The sequence below is a fragment of the Primulina eburnea genome, chromosome 8 (genome assembly GCF_022965805.1).
Source record: "Primulina eburnea isolate SZY01 chromosome 8, ASM2296580v1, whole genome shotgun sequence".
Classification (NCBI taxonomy): domain Eukaryota; kingdom Viridiplantae; phylum Streptophyta; class Magnoliopsida; order Lamiales; family Gesneriaceae; genus Primulina; species Primulina eburnea.
This window is the reverse complement of record NC_133108.1, coordinates 7,687,602-7,704,686: the sequence shown is the minus strand read 5'-3', so window position 1 is coordinate 7,704,686 and position 17,085 is coordinate 7,687,602. Positions and strand designations below refer to the sequence as shown.

Below are 17,085 nucleotides of genomic sequence, written 5' to 3'. Positions count from 1 at the left end.
TAAAATACACGTGGCACTGCCTGAATGGATCCAGGCAGTGCCCGTGTATGTAGGGTCGAAGAAGCCTCCTTGTCTTAATGTTTTAAGTGCTATGTAGGCTTTTGTTCACCGAGAAAAACGACTATACTTTCTGAGTTAGAACATTAGGAACTGATAACAAGTCCTAAAATAGCCTCTTCATCAGCTGAAAGATGTTCCAATATAAATATTCTTGTTATTGCTTCGTCTGCAACTAGTGGGTTCTCTTCAAAGTATTAAAGGCAAAGTTAAATTCTTTACTCCTCGGCTCACGGGTGGAGAAGAAAGATTCAGGAGTGGAACGGAGCGGAAGAGTAACTACGATCCGCAAATGAGAACTCTTTGTTTAAGACCTACTCTTTTTAATAATGGATCGTGATTTGTAAACTATTCAATATTTCTCGAAACCCTTATTCCTCGTATGAATTCGATCATACATGTATGATTGTATCATCAAAGAAATAATTCATTTTAATCTTCTGAATAATTTTTCATTTTAAATATAATTTCATATTAAAAGACGTCCATTACTTATTCTTTGGGAAAAAAAAACCATTTAATAAATTGTGGACGCGCAACATACTCAAAGTAAGAATTTTGAATGTCATAAATGCAAAATCTAACTTCTAAAATATCAAATAATGTTAATATTTGATTTGGCAAGTTGGTTATATTCTTCTTGATTCGATGTCATTTCACGAATAAACTAATGGAAAAGTGAATGAAAATTCTTTAAATGATATGGACACATGAGTAAATCCAGAACTGTCAAAATGGGTTAAGTTCGTCCCACCATATAAAATAGGTGGACTTCGTTGAAGAAATATCAACCCATTTGGGGGTCGAACTCGCTTGGGTTGCGGGTTGGGACAGATTGGCCCGAGGAGAGGTTGGCTAGCCCGTCAAATCAGGGTTTTATTTTTTAGTTAATTTTTTAATTTATATCTGAATATATGTTTTCATACACCATAAAGTAACAACAAACACAAATCAGAATTCTTTCTCTTATCCTTGAAGGATCAAATGTTTTTGAAATAATTGATGATGAAGAGGAGGGGAGAGATTGAGCAAAAGATGACAAAATTTAATGATGATAAATATTGAATAGTAACGAACACAAATTCGTTTGGTTTTTCAAATTGTTTTTTATGCACTCTTAAATTCTTATTGTAACGATATATTAGAGTAAGTCTCTTGTGAGATGGTCTTATAAATCTTTATCTGTGAGACGGTCAACTCACCAATATTCACGATAAAAAGTAATACTCTTAACATAAAAAGTAATACATTTTCATGGATGACCCTAAATAAGAAATATGTCTCACAAAATACGACTCATGAGACCGTCTCACAAAAATTTTTACCTTAATATTGTATCGAACTATTTAATTATTGTTATTCACTTTATATATATATATGTAATATATATATATATATATATATATATTATATCATTCCAAATCTGATGGACTTTGTAAATATTTTCGAATTTTCTTGGTTTTAAAGTAAATCCAAAATGTCTCCAAAGGAACAAAACGCGGTGTGACGTAAGAAGAACAAAATTTTCAAAGTCAACACGGCGGCATCACTCTATTCTTGGTCCACCACTTCCATCATCTGTTGTCTTTCCAAAAGTGCAATCAAATCAATTCTCCGACGATAACATGGAAACCGTCGAAGTAAAATCGCCGGCTAAAGACGGGAAAATTTTCGGGCTGTTCAAGCTTCCGTTCCGAAATCCGCCGTCTACGACCTCGTCTTCGTCGAATTTCTCCCGGAACCGGCAGAATAATGGTCACGGGAACAATAAAGTTCGGCCGCAGGCGGAGGGATCAGCTGGTAACAGTGGAAGCTCGGTATCTTTTGCGGCCAGATCTCTTCTCCCGACAAGGCGTCGTTTGAAGCTCGATCCCTCTAACAAGCTTTACTTTCCATGTCCGACCTTCTCTCTATCCTTGACTCATGTTTTCTTTTGATTTACAGTTGGTCCTAGTGTTCTTATGCTTGCTGATTGATTCTAGTTTACTGGGGAAATGTTCGATTTCGTTCACTAAGTTTAACATGTCCTTTTCCTTTTGTTGGACATATACAATTTAAATCATGGGATTACATGATTTGTTGTTTTCCTTTTGTGATAAAGCATTAATATGATTGGTTGATGCAGAATCTTTGAAAGGAAAGTTATAATCTTGTGTGTGTAACTTTTCCATTGAGAGAGAGGGAGTGAATTTGGGAACTGAATTTGGTAATTTTTGAAAAATTTAAACCGCCTGCGAGGTTCCGAGTTGAACATCGATTTCTAATCCACTGTGCACGATTGTAAGCTGAAGAGACTCAAATTAGAACTTGCTTTTCTTTTTCTTTGCCACTGGCAGATGAACCTGGCAAGCAAGTCCAAAGTGCAATCAGGATAAAAAATATCAGCAAGTCTCATGTAGCTTTCAAGGTATGCCAAGTGTGGGTTTGCTTTCCATTTTTTCCCTCGTTATCTCATTTTTTCTTTAACCTGATATACAATTCGTTGTCTCATCAGTTGTTTCATTGATGCTTTTTCTTTTGATATTCACTGTCATTTGCTGACGTTATATAGTATCGAATTGTTTCTTCCCGCTGGTATTTGTTGTTGGTTTGCTTCAGTTTCAAACAACTGCACCAAAAAGCTGTTTCATGCGTCCTCCTGGGGCCATTCTTGCTCCCGGCGAAAGCATCATAGCCACTGGTAAGTTTTTAGTGACTTTGCATGTTCTTCTTCAACTATGGATTGAATATGATTTAGAAATATTTGTTCTTTTGGGGAAGACTTTACTAATGTTTGCCGATCTGTTTTTGTCTTTGTCTTTGTCTTGGATGTTTCCATCAGTGTTCAAGTTTGTAGAGCATCCCGAAAACAATGAAAAGCCAATGAATCAGAAAAGTGGTGTGAAGTTTAAAATCATGAGCCTGAAAGTGAATGAACCAATGGACTACATACCAGAAATGGTTCGACTAGTTCCTTCCTTATTAACATTATCTTGTCTTTATTGTTGCATTATGTATCTTTGGATAAAATTTTGATATTTTACAGTTATCTCTAACCGTAAGCTTTGAGTTTTAAACTGGCACTTTTTGTTCAAGCCATGTTATGTTATTAAGACAAAAATGTTTCAATTTACTTCAAAATTCGCACGTATGATGGTCCATTTGAACTCCATTATATTTCAATATGTTTTGATCCGTCTCGTCTTGTCTTTGCCAAGTTTGATGAGCAGAAGGATCAAGTAGCTGTGGAACAGATACTCAAGGTTGTGTTTCTAGATGTGGAACGTCCCAATCCGGTGAGAAAAGATTTTCTAACCCCTGAATGCACTATTTTTTTCCCTGGTTCTCATACACCAGCTTTTCAATGGAAACGCTGATCAAAATTAAGCTTTGCTTCCAAAGGCTCTTGACAAATTAAAGCGTCAACTCGCCGAAGCTGTGGCTGAACTTGTGGCCCGTAAGAAAGATTCGGAAGATACAGGTCCCAAGTTTGTTGGAGAAGGACTGGTCATCGATGAATGGGTGAGCCAAGCTTATTTTAGAACATCATATGTTATCGTATAATCGTATGCATCTGATCTCTGACCTCGTCTTCTGTTATGCAGAAAGAAAGAAGAGAAAAATACCTGGCTCGACAGCAAGAAGCAGGACAAGGGATAGATTCAATATGAGTCGCGAGCTCTACTTTTTCTATCGTTGTTGTATGTCGAATCTTTTAATTAAATTTCCATACATGCATAAATGTACGTAAGTTATTTTGAATAATTGGAACAAGTTATTAAATGTTCTTGCATGAAAATATATGTCATTTAAAAAAAGATAATGATATATTGTGTTTGCTTTGTTTTATTAATATTTATACTCCTCGAGTAAACTATATTTAGTTTTTTTTTACAAATATACCAAATTGTTTTTTAAAGACGGTTATTAAAAAAATAAATTGATACCCCTGGATGGAGGATGAGCTCGGCCCGCTCTCGATGGCCCATCTCGTTGGAAGCCCAGCACTCAGAGGAGCACGGGAGGTCATCTGGGAGGTCATCCCAGCCGAGCTCCCATGTCAGCAATTCTGGCGATCGGAGAGGTCGGCCAAGCTCCCACGCTGACCTCCCCGAATGGAACCGAGCTGACCTCCAAGATGGTGATATCGAGACGATTGGAGATGTTATAGTCGAGCTCTCGAGCCGAGCTCCCATGAGGTCCTAGCGGCAGGCGGGCTCATATCTACGAGAGCTCTTACTCAGACATTAAGCGCGTAGCCCACAGAGATCAAAGCCCGGAAAGGTAAAGCTCGCTAAAGATTCAATCAAATCGAGCACTATATCCAAACCAAATCTGGCACAAGATCTAGCCAAATCTTCCGAAGATTCCGAGGATCTAAACCTACCAAAAATAGGACTATATGGTTCACCTATAAATACTCTTTATTCATTCAATTTCATACATCTACATTCTCTCAGCACACATACTATTCTCTCAGTTTTCGAGGTGCCGGATCTGAGCTCCACGGGTGACGTGCCGACCTCCCAGCCAGCGTATCACAGTTAGATCCGAGTTCTCCAAGCGAAGATCTGACCTCCCAGTTAGCATCACCGATTTCAGTGTTATCAATTGGCGCCGTCTGTGAGAAAAATACTGAGAAGACGTAGACATGTGGAGACGAACATGTATAAGAACAGGCCCTGCAGGCGGCAACCGAGGTCCCGAAGGTGGCAACCAAGGCCCTGCAGGCGGCAACCCAGGTCCTGCAGGTGGCAACCCAGGTCCCGAAGGTGGCAACCAAGGTCCTGCAGGCGGCAACCAAGGTCCTGCAGGTGGCAACCGAGGTCCCGAAGGTGGTCAAAGGAGAGGAGTGGCTGATCTTAGTTTAGATCAACTGGCCCAGTTGATTAACAGATCTGTAGAAGAGGCCCTTCGTCGAAATCGGACCCTATCACCACCACCACAACAACCTCCTAATCCTCCTCCTCCTCCTGAACATCTAGAAGCCATATGGGAGGAAGTCAGGAGGCTTGGCAGGCAAGTGGGAGGCCGACCTCCGTTGCTGGACAGAGAAAGCCCACTCTCTCCCGAAATACTGAATGAGGACCTCCCCGTTAACTTCCGCCAGCCGACCGTTAAAGATTATGATGGGAGTACTGACCCTGAGGAACACCTGGGGAGGTTTAGCAATTCCGCCCTGCTCCACCGATACTCAGATTGTGTCAAATGCCGGGTCTTCCTTACCACCCTGGTAGGACCCGCTCAGAGGTGGTTCGATCTGCTCCCACCACATTCCATCACCAGCTTCCGAGAATTCAGCACCCTTTTCATAAACCAGTATGCTACAAGCAGTGTTCTAAAAGGCGCCGCCTAGCACCGCCTCGATTTTTGGCTGGGCGACGGGGCTGGGCGCTGCCACATTAAGCGGCCGCCTAGGCGGGATGGTCGCCGCCTGGGCGGATAGCGCCTAGGCGGATTTGTTAATATCTATATATTTTGTCGGAAAAATGTTGAAGTATCATGGATGATACGAAGATTGTAGCAAACATATGATAGTGATTGACCAATATTAGTAATATATAAAAACGTATTAATATCTATATACTAAATGTTATTAATTTATTATTGCATAGAAAATCATAGTTTTAGACATAAAAGTTGTATTTTATAGTAAAACTCGTATATGTCACAAGATTTTTGGGCTTAAAAAAAACCGCCTTGGCGGCCGCCTAGGACCCGCCTAAACGCCTAGGCGCTAGGCGGTAAGTGACCGCCCGCCTACCGCCTACCGCTTTTTAGAACACTGGCTACAAGCAAAAGATATTTGAAGACGTCATTGGGTTTGTTCAGTTTGAAACAAGGAGATGCAGATTCACTGAGGGACTTCATTAGGCGATTCAACAGTGCAGCCTTGGAGGTCCCTGCGGCAGCAACAGAAACCTTGGTAAACGCTTTCATGCAAGGGCTAAGAGGTGGGCAATTTTGGTCCTGAAGCTCGGCCAGTCAAACAGAAGAAAATACATTTTGGTCCCGAGAAGGACAAGGTAATAAAAGAACAGGTAGACGAGCTCCTTAAGGCAGGGCATATTAGGGAGTTCTTTTTCCCAACATGGCTATCAAATGTTGTCCTGGTCCCCAAGAGCTCGGGAAAACGGAGAATGTGCGTCGACTTCAGAGATCTTAACAAGGCTTGTCCAAAAGATTGCTACCCCTTGCCGAGGATAGACCAACTGGTTGACTCCACCGCAGGTCATCAGTACTTATGTTTGATGGATGCTTATCAGGGATACCATCAAATCCCCCTAGCAGAGGAAGACCAGGACAAAGTAAGTTTCATCACCTCCGGAGGGACGTTCTGTTATGTGGTGATGCCTTTCGGGTTAAAGAATGCGGGAGCCACCTATCAAAGGCTCATGGACAAAGTTTTCTCGGCTCAGGTCGGAAGAAATGTGGAAGTTTATGTAGATTATATTCTTATAAAGTCCAAGAATTCAGCCGATCTCATAGAGGACCTCCGTGAGACCTTTGCCACTCTAAGATCTTACGGGGCTAAAACTGAACCCCCAGAAGTGCACTTTCGGGGTCAGGAGCGGAAAGTTCCTTGGATACATGGTAACGGAAAGAGGAATTGAGGCCAACCCTGAGAAAGTGAAAGCTATTCAATCTATGACACCTCCTGGGAATCTCCAGGAGGTCCAGAAGCTTGCCGGGAAAATCGCCGCTTTGTCACGATTCATTTCAAGAGCGGTGCATCGGAGTCTGCCCTTCTTCCGAGTTCTCAGGAAAGCTAAGAAGTTCGAGTGGATGAAGAATGCGTGAAGGCATTCGATGATCTAAAGAAGCATTTGGCGGAGCTCCCCATATTAGCCAAGCCAGCCTCAGGAGAACCATTATATGTCTATCTCTCGGCCACTGAGATGGCTGTCAGTTTAGTCTTGGTGAGACAAAAAGGCACCGAACAAAGCCCCGTATATTACATCTCTCACGCCCTCAAAGGAGCGGAGCTCAGATATATAGTTGTGGAGAAGCTTGCTCTGGCTTTGGTCACAACAGCTCGAAGACTATGGTCATACTTTCTATCTCACCCCATTATGGTCCTCACTAACAGTCCTCTCGGGAAGATAATGACTCATGCTGATATCTCGGGAAGGTTGGTGAAATGGACCACCGAAATGGGAGAATATGACATTCAATATGGACTCAGGACCGCAATAAAGGCACAAGCTTTGGCCGATTTTCTTGCTGAGACTTTACATGTTGATATAGAAGATCTTTGGAAAGTATATGTGGATGGTTCATCCACCAATGAAGACAGTGGTGTTGGTGTGTTATTGATCTCTCCGAAAGGGGATGAACTAAAGTTAGCTGTGAGACTAGACTTTAGGGCATCCATCAACGAGGCGGAATATGAGACGGTCTTAGCGGGCCTAAGAGCCGCACGGCAAGTCGGAGCTGCTCGGGTCCACATCTTCTCTGATTCTCAACTGGTGGCTCACCAAATGAATGGATCCTATGATATCAAAAATGAAAGATTGATGGAATACGTACAAGCGGTGGAGGCGGCTAAAGAACTCTTTACAGAACTGGTTTGTAAGCAGATCCCCAGGGAGGAGAATGAGGGAGCCGACTCCCTCGCAAAAATGGCAAGCTCACTTCACAGTTGGAAATCAAGAGAGGTGGTGGTCCAAGTAGAACTAAGTCCTTCTTTGCACTACCCCTCTCCTGAGCACGAAGACAATGACTGGCGCGCTGAGTTATTGGATTACATGAGAGATGGAGTGCTCCCCGAAGATCCAAAAAAGGTATACAGGATGAAGCGAAGGAGCCTTCGGTTTATACTGGTCAACGGAACTCTTTACAAGAGGTCAGCCTCTCGGCCTCTTCTCAAGTGCTTGGGTCCCAAGCAATCTAACTATGTGCTAAGGGAGATTCATGAAGGCTGTTGCGGAAATCACTTGGGATCTTACTTTCTAGCGCGAAAGGCACTCTTGGCCGGATATTTCTGGCCCACTATGTTAAAAGACGCTCTAGCCATCGTCATCTCATGCGACAGCTGCCAACGTCATGCTAAGCTCCAACATCAACCAGCTGCACTAATGAAGAGTATTGTGACAGCCTGCCCGTTTGACCAATGGGGGATCGACATTGTGGGACCTTTTCCCACGGCCCCAGCTTAGAAAAAGTTTTTGCTCGTTACTATAGATTACTTTTCAAAATGGGTGGAGGCTGAGGCTTTGGCTAGGATAACTGAAAATGAGGTACTCAAATTTCTCTGGAAGAACATTGTGTGCAGGTTCGGGGTCCCGAGGAAGTTGATATCTGACAATGGAAGACAATTTCAAGGAAGTCGGATCCAAGCTTGGTGTAAAGAGATGAAGATCCAGCAGCACTTCACCTCTGTGGCCTACCCTCAGTGCAATGGCCAAGTGGAGGTCACTAACAGGTCCTTAGTGCAGAGCCTGAAGACCAGACTTGGGAGCGCAAAAGGTAATTGGGTGGAGGAACTCCCCAGCGTGCTTTGGTCATACAGGACTAATCCTAAGATAGGCACGGGGGAGACGCCTTTCAGCTTGGTCTATGGAAATGAAGCCGTGCTTCCGCCGGAGATTGGCGAAGAGACACCTCGCATAATATTCTATGATGAGCAAACAATGAGAGGCGAGCAGCAGACTTGGATTTCCTGGAAGAAAAGAGGGAAGCCGCGGCCATAAAAATGGAAGCTTACAAGAGACGCATAGCCCAGTCTTACAATAAGAAGGTCATTCAAAAGAGCTTTCAGGTTGGAGACCTAGTTTGGAAGAAGGTTCAAGAAGAGAAGGTCGGAAAGCTCGATCCAAGATGGGAAGGACCGTTCAAAGTGGTGGAGAAGCTCAGCTCAGGTGCCTATTACTTAGAAGACTGGGCATGGAAGAAATTGAAGAGGCCATGGAATGCTTATCACCTCCGCAAATATTATGCTTAGATAGTGTTAGAAGCTTTAGTTTTTTTATGTCATTTACTTTCAATGCAAGGACGTCAGGTTTCAATGCTTTATTCAAATATATCAATAAAATCATGCATTTTTGTTAGAAATTATTACTATTGCAGATAAGGGTTTTCACCCTCAGTCAGTTCAAGAGCCCAGAGCTCACCTCATCTGGGTCACACCAAGTATAAAAAGGTTTCCACTCTCAATCAGTTCAGGAGCTCAGAGCTCACCTCATCTTGGTCACTCCAAGTATGAAAGGGTTTTCACCCTCAATCAGTTCAGGAGCCCATAGCTCACTTCATCTAGGTCACGCCAAGTATAAAAGGGTTTTCACCCTCAATCAGTTCAGGAGCCCAGAGCTCACCTCATCTTGGTCACGCCAAGTATGAAAGGTTTTCACCCTCAATCAGTTCAGGAGCCCAGAGCTCACCTCATCTTGGTCACGCCAAATATAAAAGGGTTTTCACCCTCAATCAGTTCAGGAGCCCAGAGCTCACCTCATCTTGGTCACGCCAAGTATGAAAGGGTTTTCACCCTCAATCAGTTCAGGAGCCCAGAGCTCACCTCACCTCAGGAGTCCAGAGCTCACCTCATCTTGGTTACGCCAAGTATGAAAAGGGTTTTCACCCTCAGTCAGATCAGGAGCCCAGAGCTCATCTCACTTTAGGAGCCCAGAGCTCACCTCATCTCAGGAGCCTAGAGCTCACCTCATCTTGGTTACACCAAGTATGAAAAGGGTTTTCACCCTCAGCAGTTCAGGAGCCCAGAGCTCACCTCATCTCAGGAGCCCAGAGCTCACCTCATCCTGGTTACGCCAAATATGAAAAGAGTTTTCACCCTCAGTCAGTTCAGGAGCCCAGAGCTCATCTCACCTCAGGAGCCCAGAGCTCACCTCATCTCAGGAGCCTAGAGCTCACCTCATCCTGGTTACGCCGAATATGAAAAGGGTTTTCATCCTCAATCAGATCAGGAGCTCATAGCTCACCTAATCTTGGTCACGCCAAGTATGAAGGGGTTTTCACCCTCAATCATTTCAAGAGCCCAGAGCTCACCTCATCTTGGTCACGTCAAGTATGAAAGGGTTTTCACCATCAATCAGTTCAGGAGACCAGAGCTCACCTCATATTGGTCACGCCAAGTATGAAACGGTTTTCACCCTCAATCAGTTCAGGAGCCCAGAGCTCACCTCATCTTGGTCACGCCAAGTATGAAAGGGTTTCACCCTCAATCAGTTCAGGAGCCCAGAGCTCACCTCATCTTGGTCACGCCAAGTATGAAAGGGTTTTCACCCTCAATAAGTTCAGGAGCCCAGAGCTCACCTCATCTCAGGAGCCTAGAGCTCACCTCATCTTGGTTACACCAAGTATGAAAAGGGTTTTCACCCTCAGCAGTTCAGGAGCCCAGAGCTCACCTCATCTAAAGAGTCCAGAGCTCACCTCATCCTGGTTACGCCAAATATGAAAAGGGTTTTCACCCTCAATCAGTTCAGGAGTCCAGAGCTCACCTCATCTTGGTCACGCCAAGTATGAAAGGGTTTTCACCCTCAATCAGTTCAGGATCTCAGTTCTCACCTCATCTTGGTCACGCTAAGTATAAAAGGGTTTTCACCCTCAATCAGTTCAGGAGCCTAGAGCTCACCTCATCTTGGTCACGCCAAGTATGAAGGGGTTTTCACCCTCAATCAGATCAGGAGCCCAGAGCTCACCTCATCTTGGTCACGCCAGGTATGAAAGGGTTTTCACCCTCAATCAGTTCAGGAGCCCAGAGCTCACCTCATCTTGGTCACGCCAAGTATGAAAGGGTTTTCACCCTCAATCAGTTCAGGAGCCCAGAGCTCATCTCATCTGGGTCACGCCAAGTATGAAAGGGTTTTCACCCTCAATCAGTTCAGGAGCCCAGAGCTCACCTCATCTTGGTCACGCCAATTATGAAAAGGGTTTTCGCCCTCAGCAGTTCAGGAGCCCAGAGCTCACCTCACCTCAGGAGCCCAGAGCTCACCTCATCTTGGTTACACCAAGTATGAAAAGGATTCTCACCCTCAGCAGTTCAGGAGCCCAGAGCTCACCTCACCTCATGATCCCAGAGCTCACCTCATCTTGGTTACACCAAGTATGAAAAGGGTTCTCACCCTCGGCAGTTCAGGAGCCCAGAGCTCATCTCACCTCAGGAGCCTAGAGATCACCTCACCTCAGGAGCCCAGAGCTCACCTCATCTTGGTTACGTCAAGTATGAAAAGTGTTTTCACCCTCAGTCAGTTCAGGAGCCCAGAGCTCATCTCACCTGAGGAGCCCAGAGCTCACCTCATCTCAGAAGCCTAGAGCTCACCTCATCTTGGTTACACCAAGTATGAAAAGGGTTTTCACCCTCAGCAGTTCAGGAGCCCAGAGCTCACCTCATCTCAGGAGCCTAGAGCTCACCTCATCCTGGTTACGCCAAATATGAAAAGGGTTTTCACCCTCAGTCAGTTCAGGAGCCCAGAGCTCATCTCACCTCAGGAGCCCAGAGCTCACCTCATCTCAGGAGCCTAGAGCTCACCTCATCCTGGTTACGCCAAGTATGAAAAGGGTTTTCACCCTCAGCAGCTCAGGAGCCCAGAGCTCACCTCAGCTCGGCATAAACTTTACGGTTCAGTGTTATCGCCTAGTATTGTGCCGAGCTCATCTCTCACGGCTTATTATTTTACTGTGTCTGACCGAGCTCCCATGGCCGAGCCGATCTCACCGATGTTTTATCTTACCCATTGTTAAGTGTTTGGCCGAGCTCCAAGAGCCCAGCCGACCTCTCTCAGCGTGACCTCATCGGTTTATTATTTTGTTAAGTGTTTGGCCGAGCTCCAAGAGCCCAGCCGACCTCTCTCAGCGTGACCTCATCGGTTTATTATTTTGTTAAGTGTTTGGCCGAGCTCTTAAAGAGTGACCTCTTGAAACTTTATTGTGTTCATTATGTTTGCTGACCTCATGCAAGACGAAATGATCGAATGAAAATTTTCATTAAAATATTTCAGTACAAGCAGAATAGAGGGAAATAAACGAATGAGCTGGGGTGGAGTGCTGAGCTCCTCAAGTTCCCGGGGCTTCCGGTGGGAGGTTATCTACCACCCTCTGAGAATCAAGAAAATCGGCTGAGGCCCCTTCCGGAGGGTAGCCAGCTTCCTTGAACTGAGCCACAGCACCGTCGAAGCCCACATATATGAAACCGAGGGCCTTCTCAGCAACGGTAAGAGCAAACTCCTCTGACTTCAGGAAGTCCTCCTTGAAAGCCTCAGAGCCCTTTTCAAAGTCAGCTTGAGCAACCCTGGCTACCTCCTGAGAGGTTCTAGCCTCCTCCTGGGACGCCTCAAGTCGGACCTCCATCATGCGCAGCTCATTCTTCAACTTCAGGGTCTCCGCTGCAAAACCCTGGCGCATATCGTCCTCCCGCCTCTTTGAGTTGGCCTTCTCCTTCTCCAGGGCCTCAGTAAGGTCAGCAAGCTTTTTCTCCAGCTCGGCTGAGGTGGCTTCGAAGGTCCTTGTATCCTTCGAGGATAGCTTCCGGAGATTAGTGGCCCTGAAAGCCACCTCGGCATTCAGTAGCACAGCCTGTATAAAAAGAGTGCTCAGTTTGTAAAAAAAAATAAAAATAATAAATAATAATAATAATAATAATAATAAGAATAATAATAATAATAATAATAATAATAATAATAATAATAATAATAAAAGAAGGAAGGGAGAGAGAATCACCTCGGTGCTAGCAGAAGTTGACCTCGAGACGAGCTCCGACCAATTGAGCTCTTGGAGGAAGTCAGCATCAGCCTGAGAGGCGACGTCCCGCAGCACGGCTCCAGCCAGGGAACTAGGCCCCTTACCTACTATCCGGAGGTCATCCCGGTACATGTCGTAGAGGTTAGATCTGCAACAGATGACTTTGGAGCGAGGGTCCGGCTTGAATTGCCGGAGGGGCAGTGCATCAGTTTGAAGAGGCCCGAGCTCCCCGCTGCTGCCGGACTGACCCGTTGGGCCAGGTGTGCTCGGGGCACGGCGCTTCCGCGAAGGTGCGCTCTGAGAGGCCTCCAGAGCCTCAGTAACAGTCACCACGGTGACCTCCTCAGCACTGGCCTCGGCGACCCCGACCTTGCCTTTGCTCGCAGCACCCGAGCTGGCCTGTTGCTTCTTGCGAGCTGCAACCTTTTGGATCAGGGCGTTCATAACTCTGATAGCTGACACAAATAAAATAGAAAAGTGGGGGTCAGATCAGAAATAAATATATTCAAAAAAAAAGAGAAAGAGAGATCAAAATAAAGAGAGGTGCGAGTGAGAAGACGAGCTGGGTTCCATACCCTCATCGTCCTTGGGAGTGACTTTGGCCGAGCTGAGCCCGTAATAGCACGAGAGGTCCTCAGCTAAAAGGGTGGGGGTATGGAAGCGCCGACCCCGGACAACCCCATAGGGCCCCAGAAATATTTCACTCTTGCGGAAGCCTGAGAGGGGGGAGGGGAGCTCAGGTAGAGAAACCGTCCATTGAGAACAGATGTCCCAATGGTCGGAGGGTCGAACAAAGAAAAAATGGTTCTTCCAATGTTTGTTAGAACTTGGGGCCCTCTCAAAGAACTGACAGCTTGGTCGAGCTGAGAAGTAGAAGGGACCCTCTTCTGACCTCTTAGGGAGGTAGAGATGGGAGAAGGAATTGGGGTCGACTTCAAAGCCTAAGGCTTTGAAAAGAACTACGTAATTATATAAGGTACGGAAGGCATTGGGGGTAAATTGGCCGAGGTGAATTTGGTAAAATTGGCTGAGCTGTTGGAAGAAAGGAGGAAGAGGAAATCGAATTCCAGCTTCTAATTGATCCTGATAGAAAGTGTAGTAGCCAGGAGGGGGGTTTTTTGCTCTCTCCTCAGAGTGAGGGAATATGAAATCATAATCAGCTGAGGCATAAGAAAGAGCTCGGATGCGAAGCTCATCCGAGGTGTCCAGCCATGAAGGGTGGAGCTCGAACCAGGGATCAGACGTCCTGATTAGCTCCTCGGGGTGACTGAGACTGAGCTGATTCAGGGCTTCCCCATCATCACCAGTAACGAGGCGGGAGCTGACCCCCACAGTCTCAAGACACTCACCTGATCCCGAGGCGACCTCCGTGAGGGGATCATACTGATCCAGCTCTCGGAATATCCCCTCAGAGGTCGACAAGGAAGAACGGTTGGGGGAGGCCATGAAACAATACCTACTGAAGAAGATTGGGAGAGTGGGAGTTTGAGGAAAAGGAGGAATTCTTTGGGAAGATCGGAGCCGAGGTGAAACGAAGGGAAAGTGAAAAATGAAATGAAGGGGGTGGTTAGTATTTATAGAGGGACCATGAGGAAATCGTACCGTTGAATCGAGATTAGGTGGACGGCTAGGATCATCTCGGGATGTGTGAAGCTGGCCGTTAAACTGACAGGTGACAACGACGTTTCATTTTTGGCTCGGGAATCAGCAGGGCTTGAAACTGCGAACCTTAGTTCCTGATCAGTTCAGCATGGGTAAGGACGACTTAATCAATGTGGTTAGGGACTCTGAGGGCCAGCTTCGCTCAGCTAGAACTCTGTCACAACCCAGCGTGGGGGTATACTTCGCTTAGTCATTCAAGATCGGCTAGGAACTTCGTCTTTCAGTTCAGGACAATCAAAAGCTCAGCTCAGACGAGAAACTCGATTTTTAGGGTCAGAACACCCTATAACTTGGTCATTCCAGATCAACACGGCTGAAATCTTCTAAGATCGGGAAGCATCTGGACTTCGTCACCACATATCGGTATCAGTGAGAGCTCCTAAGCTGAGCTGAAGGATTTCGTTCTTCTGGACGTCCATTAGCTTGGTCATCTTAAGCTCAGAACATCCCAGAAGATCAGCTAGAGGTTTTGCCTCTCGCATCAGGACCACCAGCACGTTATCACGAAAGATCAGCACAGCCTAAGAACTTCTAAGCAGTATAGCCCAGGGCCACCTGGAGCTTATACAACTACGAGCTCCTGGTTCGTAACGTCAGCTCACCCAGTCATTCAATCATCTTAATCTCAGCACGGTTCAATGATTTTAAGCTCAAAGTAATCATAGGCCACCGAGAGCTCATACAACTACGAGCTTCGGGTTTTCAACGTCAGCTCGACTTGAGGGGGGGACTTGTGATACCCTCGGATGGAGGATGAGCTCGGCCCGCTTTCAATGACCCATCTCTTTGGAAGCCCAGCACTCAGAGGAGCACGGGAGGTCATCTGGGAGGTCATCCCAGCCGAGCTCCCATGTCAGCAATTCCGGCGATCGGAGAGGTCGACCGAGCTCCCGCGCCGACCTCCCCGAATGGAGCTGAGCTGACCTCCAAGATGGTGATATCGAGACGATTGGAGATGTCATAGCCGAGCTCCCGAGCCGAGCTCCCATGAGGTCCTAGCGGCAGGCGGGCTCATATCTACGAGAGCTCTTACTCAGACATTAAGCGCGTAGCCCACAGAGATCAAAGCCCAGAAAGGTAAAGCCCGCTAAAGATCCAATCAAATCGAGCACTATATCCAAACCAAATCTGGCACAAGATCTAGCCAAATCTTCCGAAGATTCTGAGGATCTAAACCTACCAAAACTAGGACTCTATGATTCACCTATAAATACCAGGTTTCGTTATCTCTTTATTCATTCAATTTCATACATCTACATTCTCTCAGCACACACACTATTCTCTCAGTTTTCTATTATCTGACTTGATGGTCGGAGGGACTACGCCGGAACAACCTTCCGGCCACCTTCTAACACTCTTGTTTGTGTTTCTTGATTTCGAGGTGCCGGATCTGAGCTCCACGGGTGATGTGCCGACCTCCCAGCCAGCATATCACAGTTAGATCCAAGCTCTCCAAGCGAAGATCTGACCTCCCTGTTAGCGTCACCGATTTCAGTGTTATCATAAAGCATAATGAAAGTAAAACATTATATTTTATACGAAAATTATCCCAAAATATTTACATTTCCTACAAACAGTTGGTTTGCAAGGGCATTTGAAAATATTGTGTTTAAAATATCTATTATTTAATTTTTGTTACAAATAAATTATAGAAAAACGATTTCAGAAAAAAAAAAATCACTTTAATACTTAAAGCATGATATTACAAAACGATAAGTTAAAAATTTATACTTAAACTAGTTTCTCGTTGGTTGAGAAAAAATATCGAAATGTTTGGTATATCGAAATTATCGTATAGAAAAATATCGAATTAATTGAAATCTTCAATATACCGAAGATTTTGGCACGATATGATAAAGATGCTGGAGTTTTCGGTACGACAATGGTATGCAATTTGAAAATTTTGGTATATATCGAAATAATTTAAATATATATAATATTTTTAAATAATAAAATTATAAATTTAAAAATATAAAGTTTTTTTTTTTATAAAACGATATATACCGATATTGTACTGAAATCTTGATATACCGAAAATTTATGTATAATCGGTATGCTACTTATGCATATCAAAAATTACAATATAACGAAAATTTCGATATCGTATAAATATATATTTTCTTTTATCATAATTTTTAGTCCGATGTATGATATGGTTTATCACCCTAGTATGGCGTATGCTTTTTGCATAATGAAATTCAAATTATAAAAAGATAAGAATACAGAAAAATAAGTACGATTCATTAGTGTGATAGCCCGAGCATTGTGTTTATCGGAGGGGCAAACGATTGGAGCAAGATGAAAACTCAACTATTTTATACATCAGAGATTCAGAGCTCAAAGTAGAAATTGTTTGCCAACCAAATGGCCTTTGAGTATCGACTCAGACCATCAGGTTCTAAAGTCTGTGCCTTAGACTGCAAAAGCTTGATTTTTCGAGAACTAATCAAACTTCAACTAAAGGTAAAAAGTTAGCTAACTCAACCTTATTCATTACTCAGACAGGCATGACCAAATTCTGTCCATACCCGTCTCCAGCTTGAACTATGATTGAACTGCTTGAAATTACGGTCGAGCACCGGAAACTTGAGCCCGTTTCCCGATGATGTGTTCGAAAACCATGTTTCATTACGTGCTTTAGTCATATGACCATCGGCAATTAACTCTTCTAAATTTTCTTATATGAACGAAACA

General features: G+C 44.6%; 2 protein-coding genes across 2 annotated transcripts; both read left to right on the top strand.

Annotated features, from left to right (window-relative positions):
• The first annotated feature begins 1,557 nt into the window (after nucleotides 1-1,557).
• LOC140838797 (vesicle-associated protein 4-2-like) lies at nucleotides 1,558-3,885 on the top strand. Its single transcript, XM_073205353.1, has 7 exons — nucleotides 1,558-1,953; nucleotides 2,394-2,464; nucleotides 2,656-2,737; nucleotides 2,879-2,997; nucleotides 3,255-3,332; nucleotides 3,439-3,558; nucleotides 3,642-3,885. Exons 1-7 carry the CDS (start codon nucleotides 1,683-1,685, stop codon nucleotides 3,705-3,707), a joined length of 807 nt encoding a protein of 268 aa, XP_073061454.1. The 5' UTR covers nucleotides 1,558-1,682; the 3' UTR covers nucleotides 3,708-3,885.
• A 3,050-nt stretch (nucleotides 3,886-6,935) lies between these two features.
• Nucleotides 6,936-8,195, top strand: LOC140838956 (uncharacterized). The gene has a single exon (XM_073205587.1). The coding sequence runs from the start codon at nucleotides 6,936-6,938 to the stop codon at nucleotides 8,193-8,195; it is 1,260 nt and encodes a 419-aa protein (XP_073061688.1).
• Nucleotides 8,196-17,085: the final 8,890 nt, after the last annotated feature.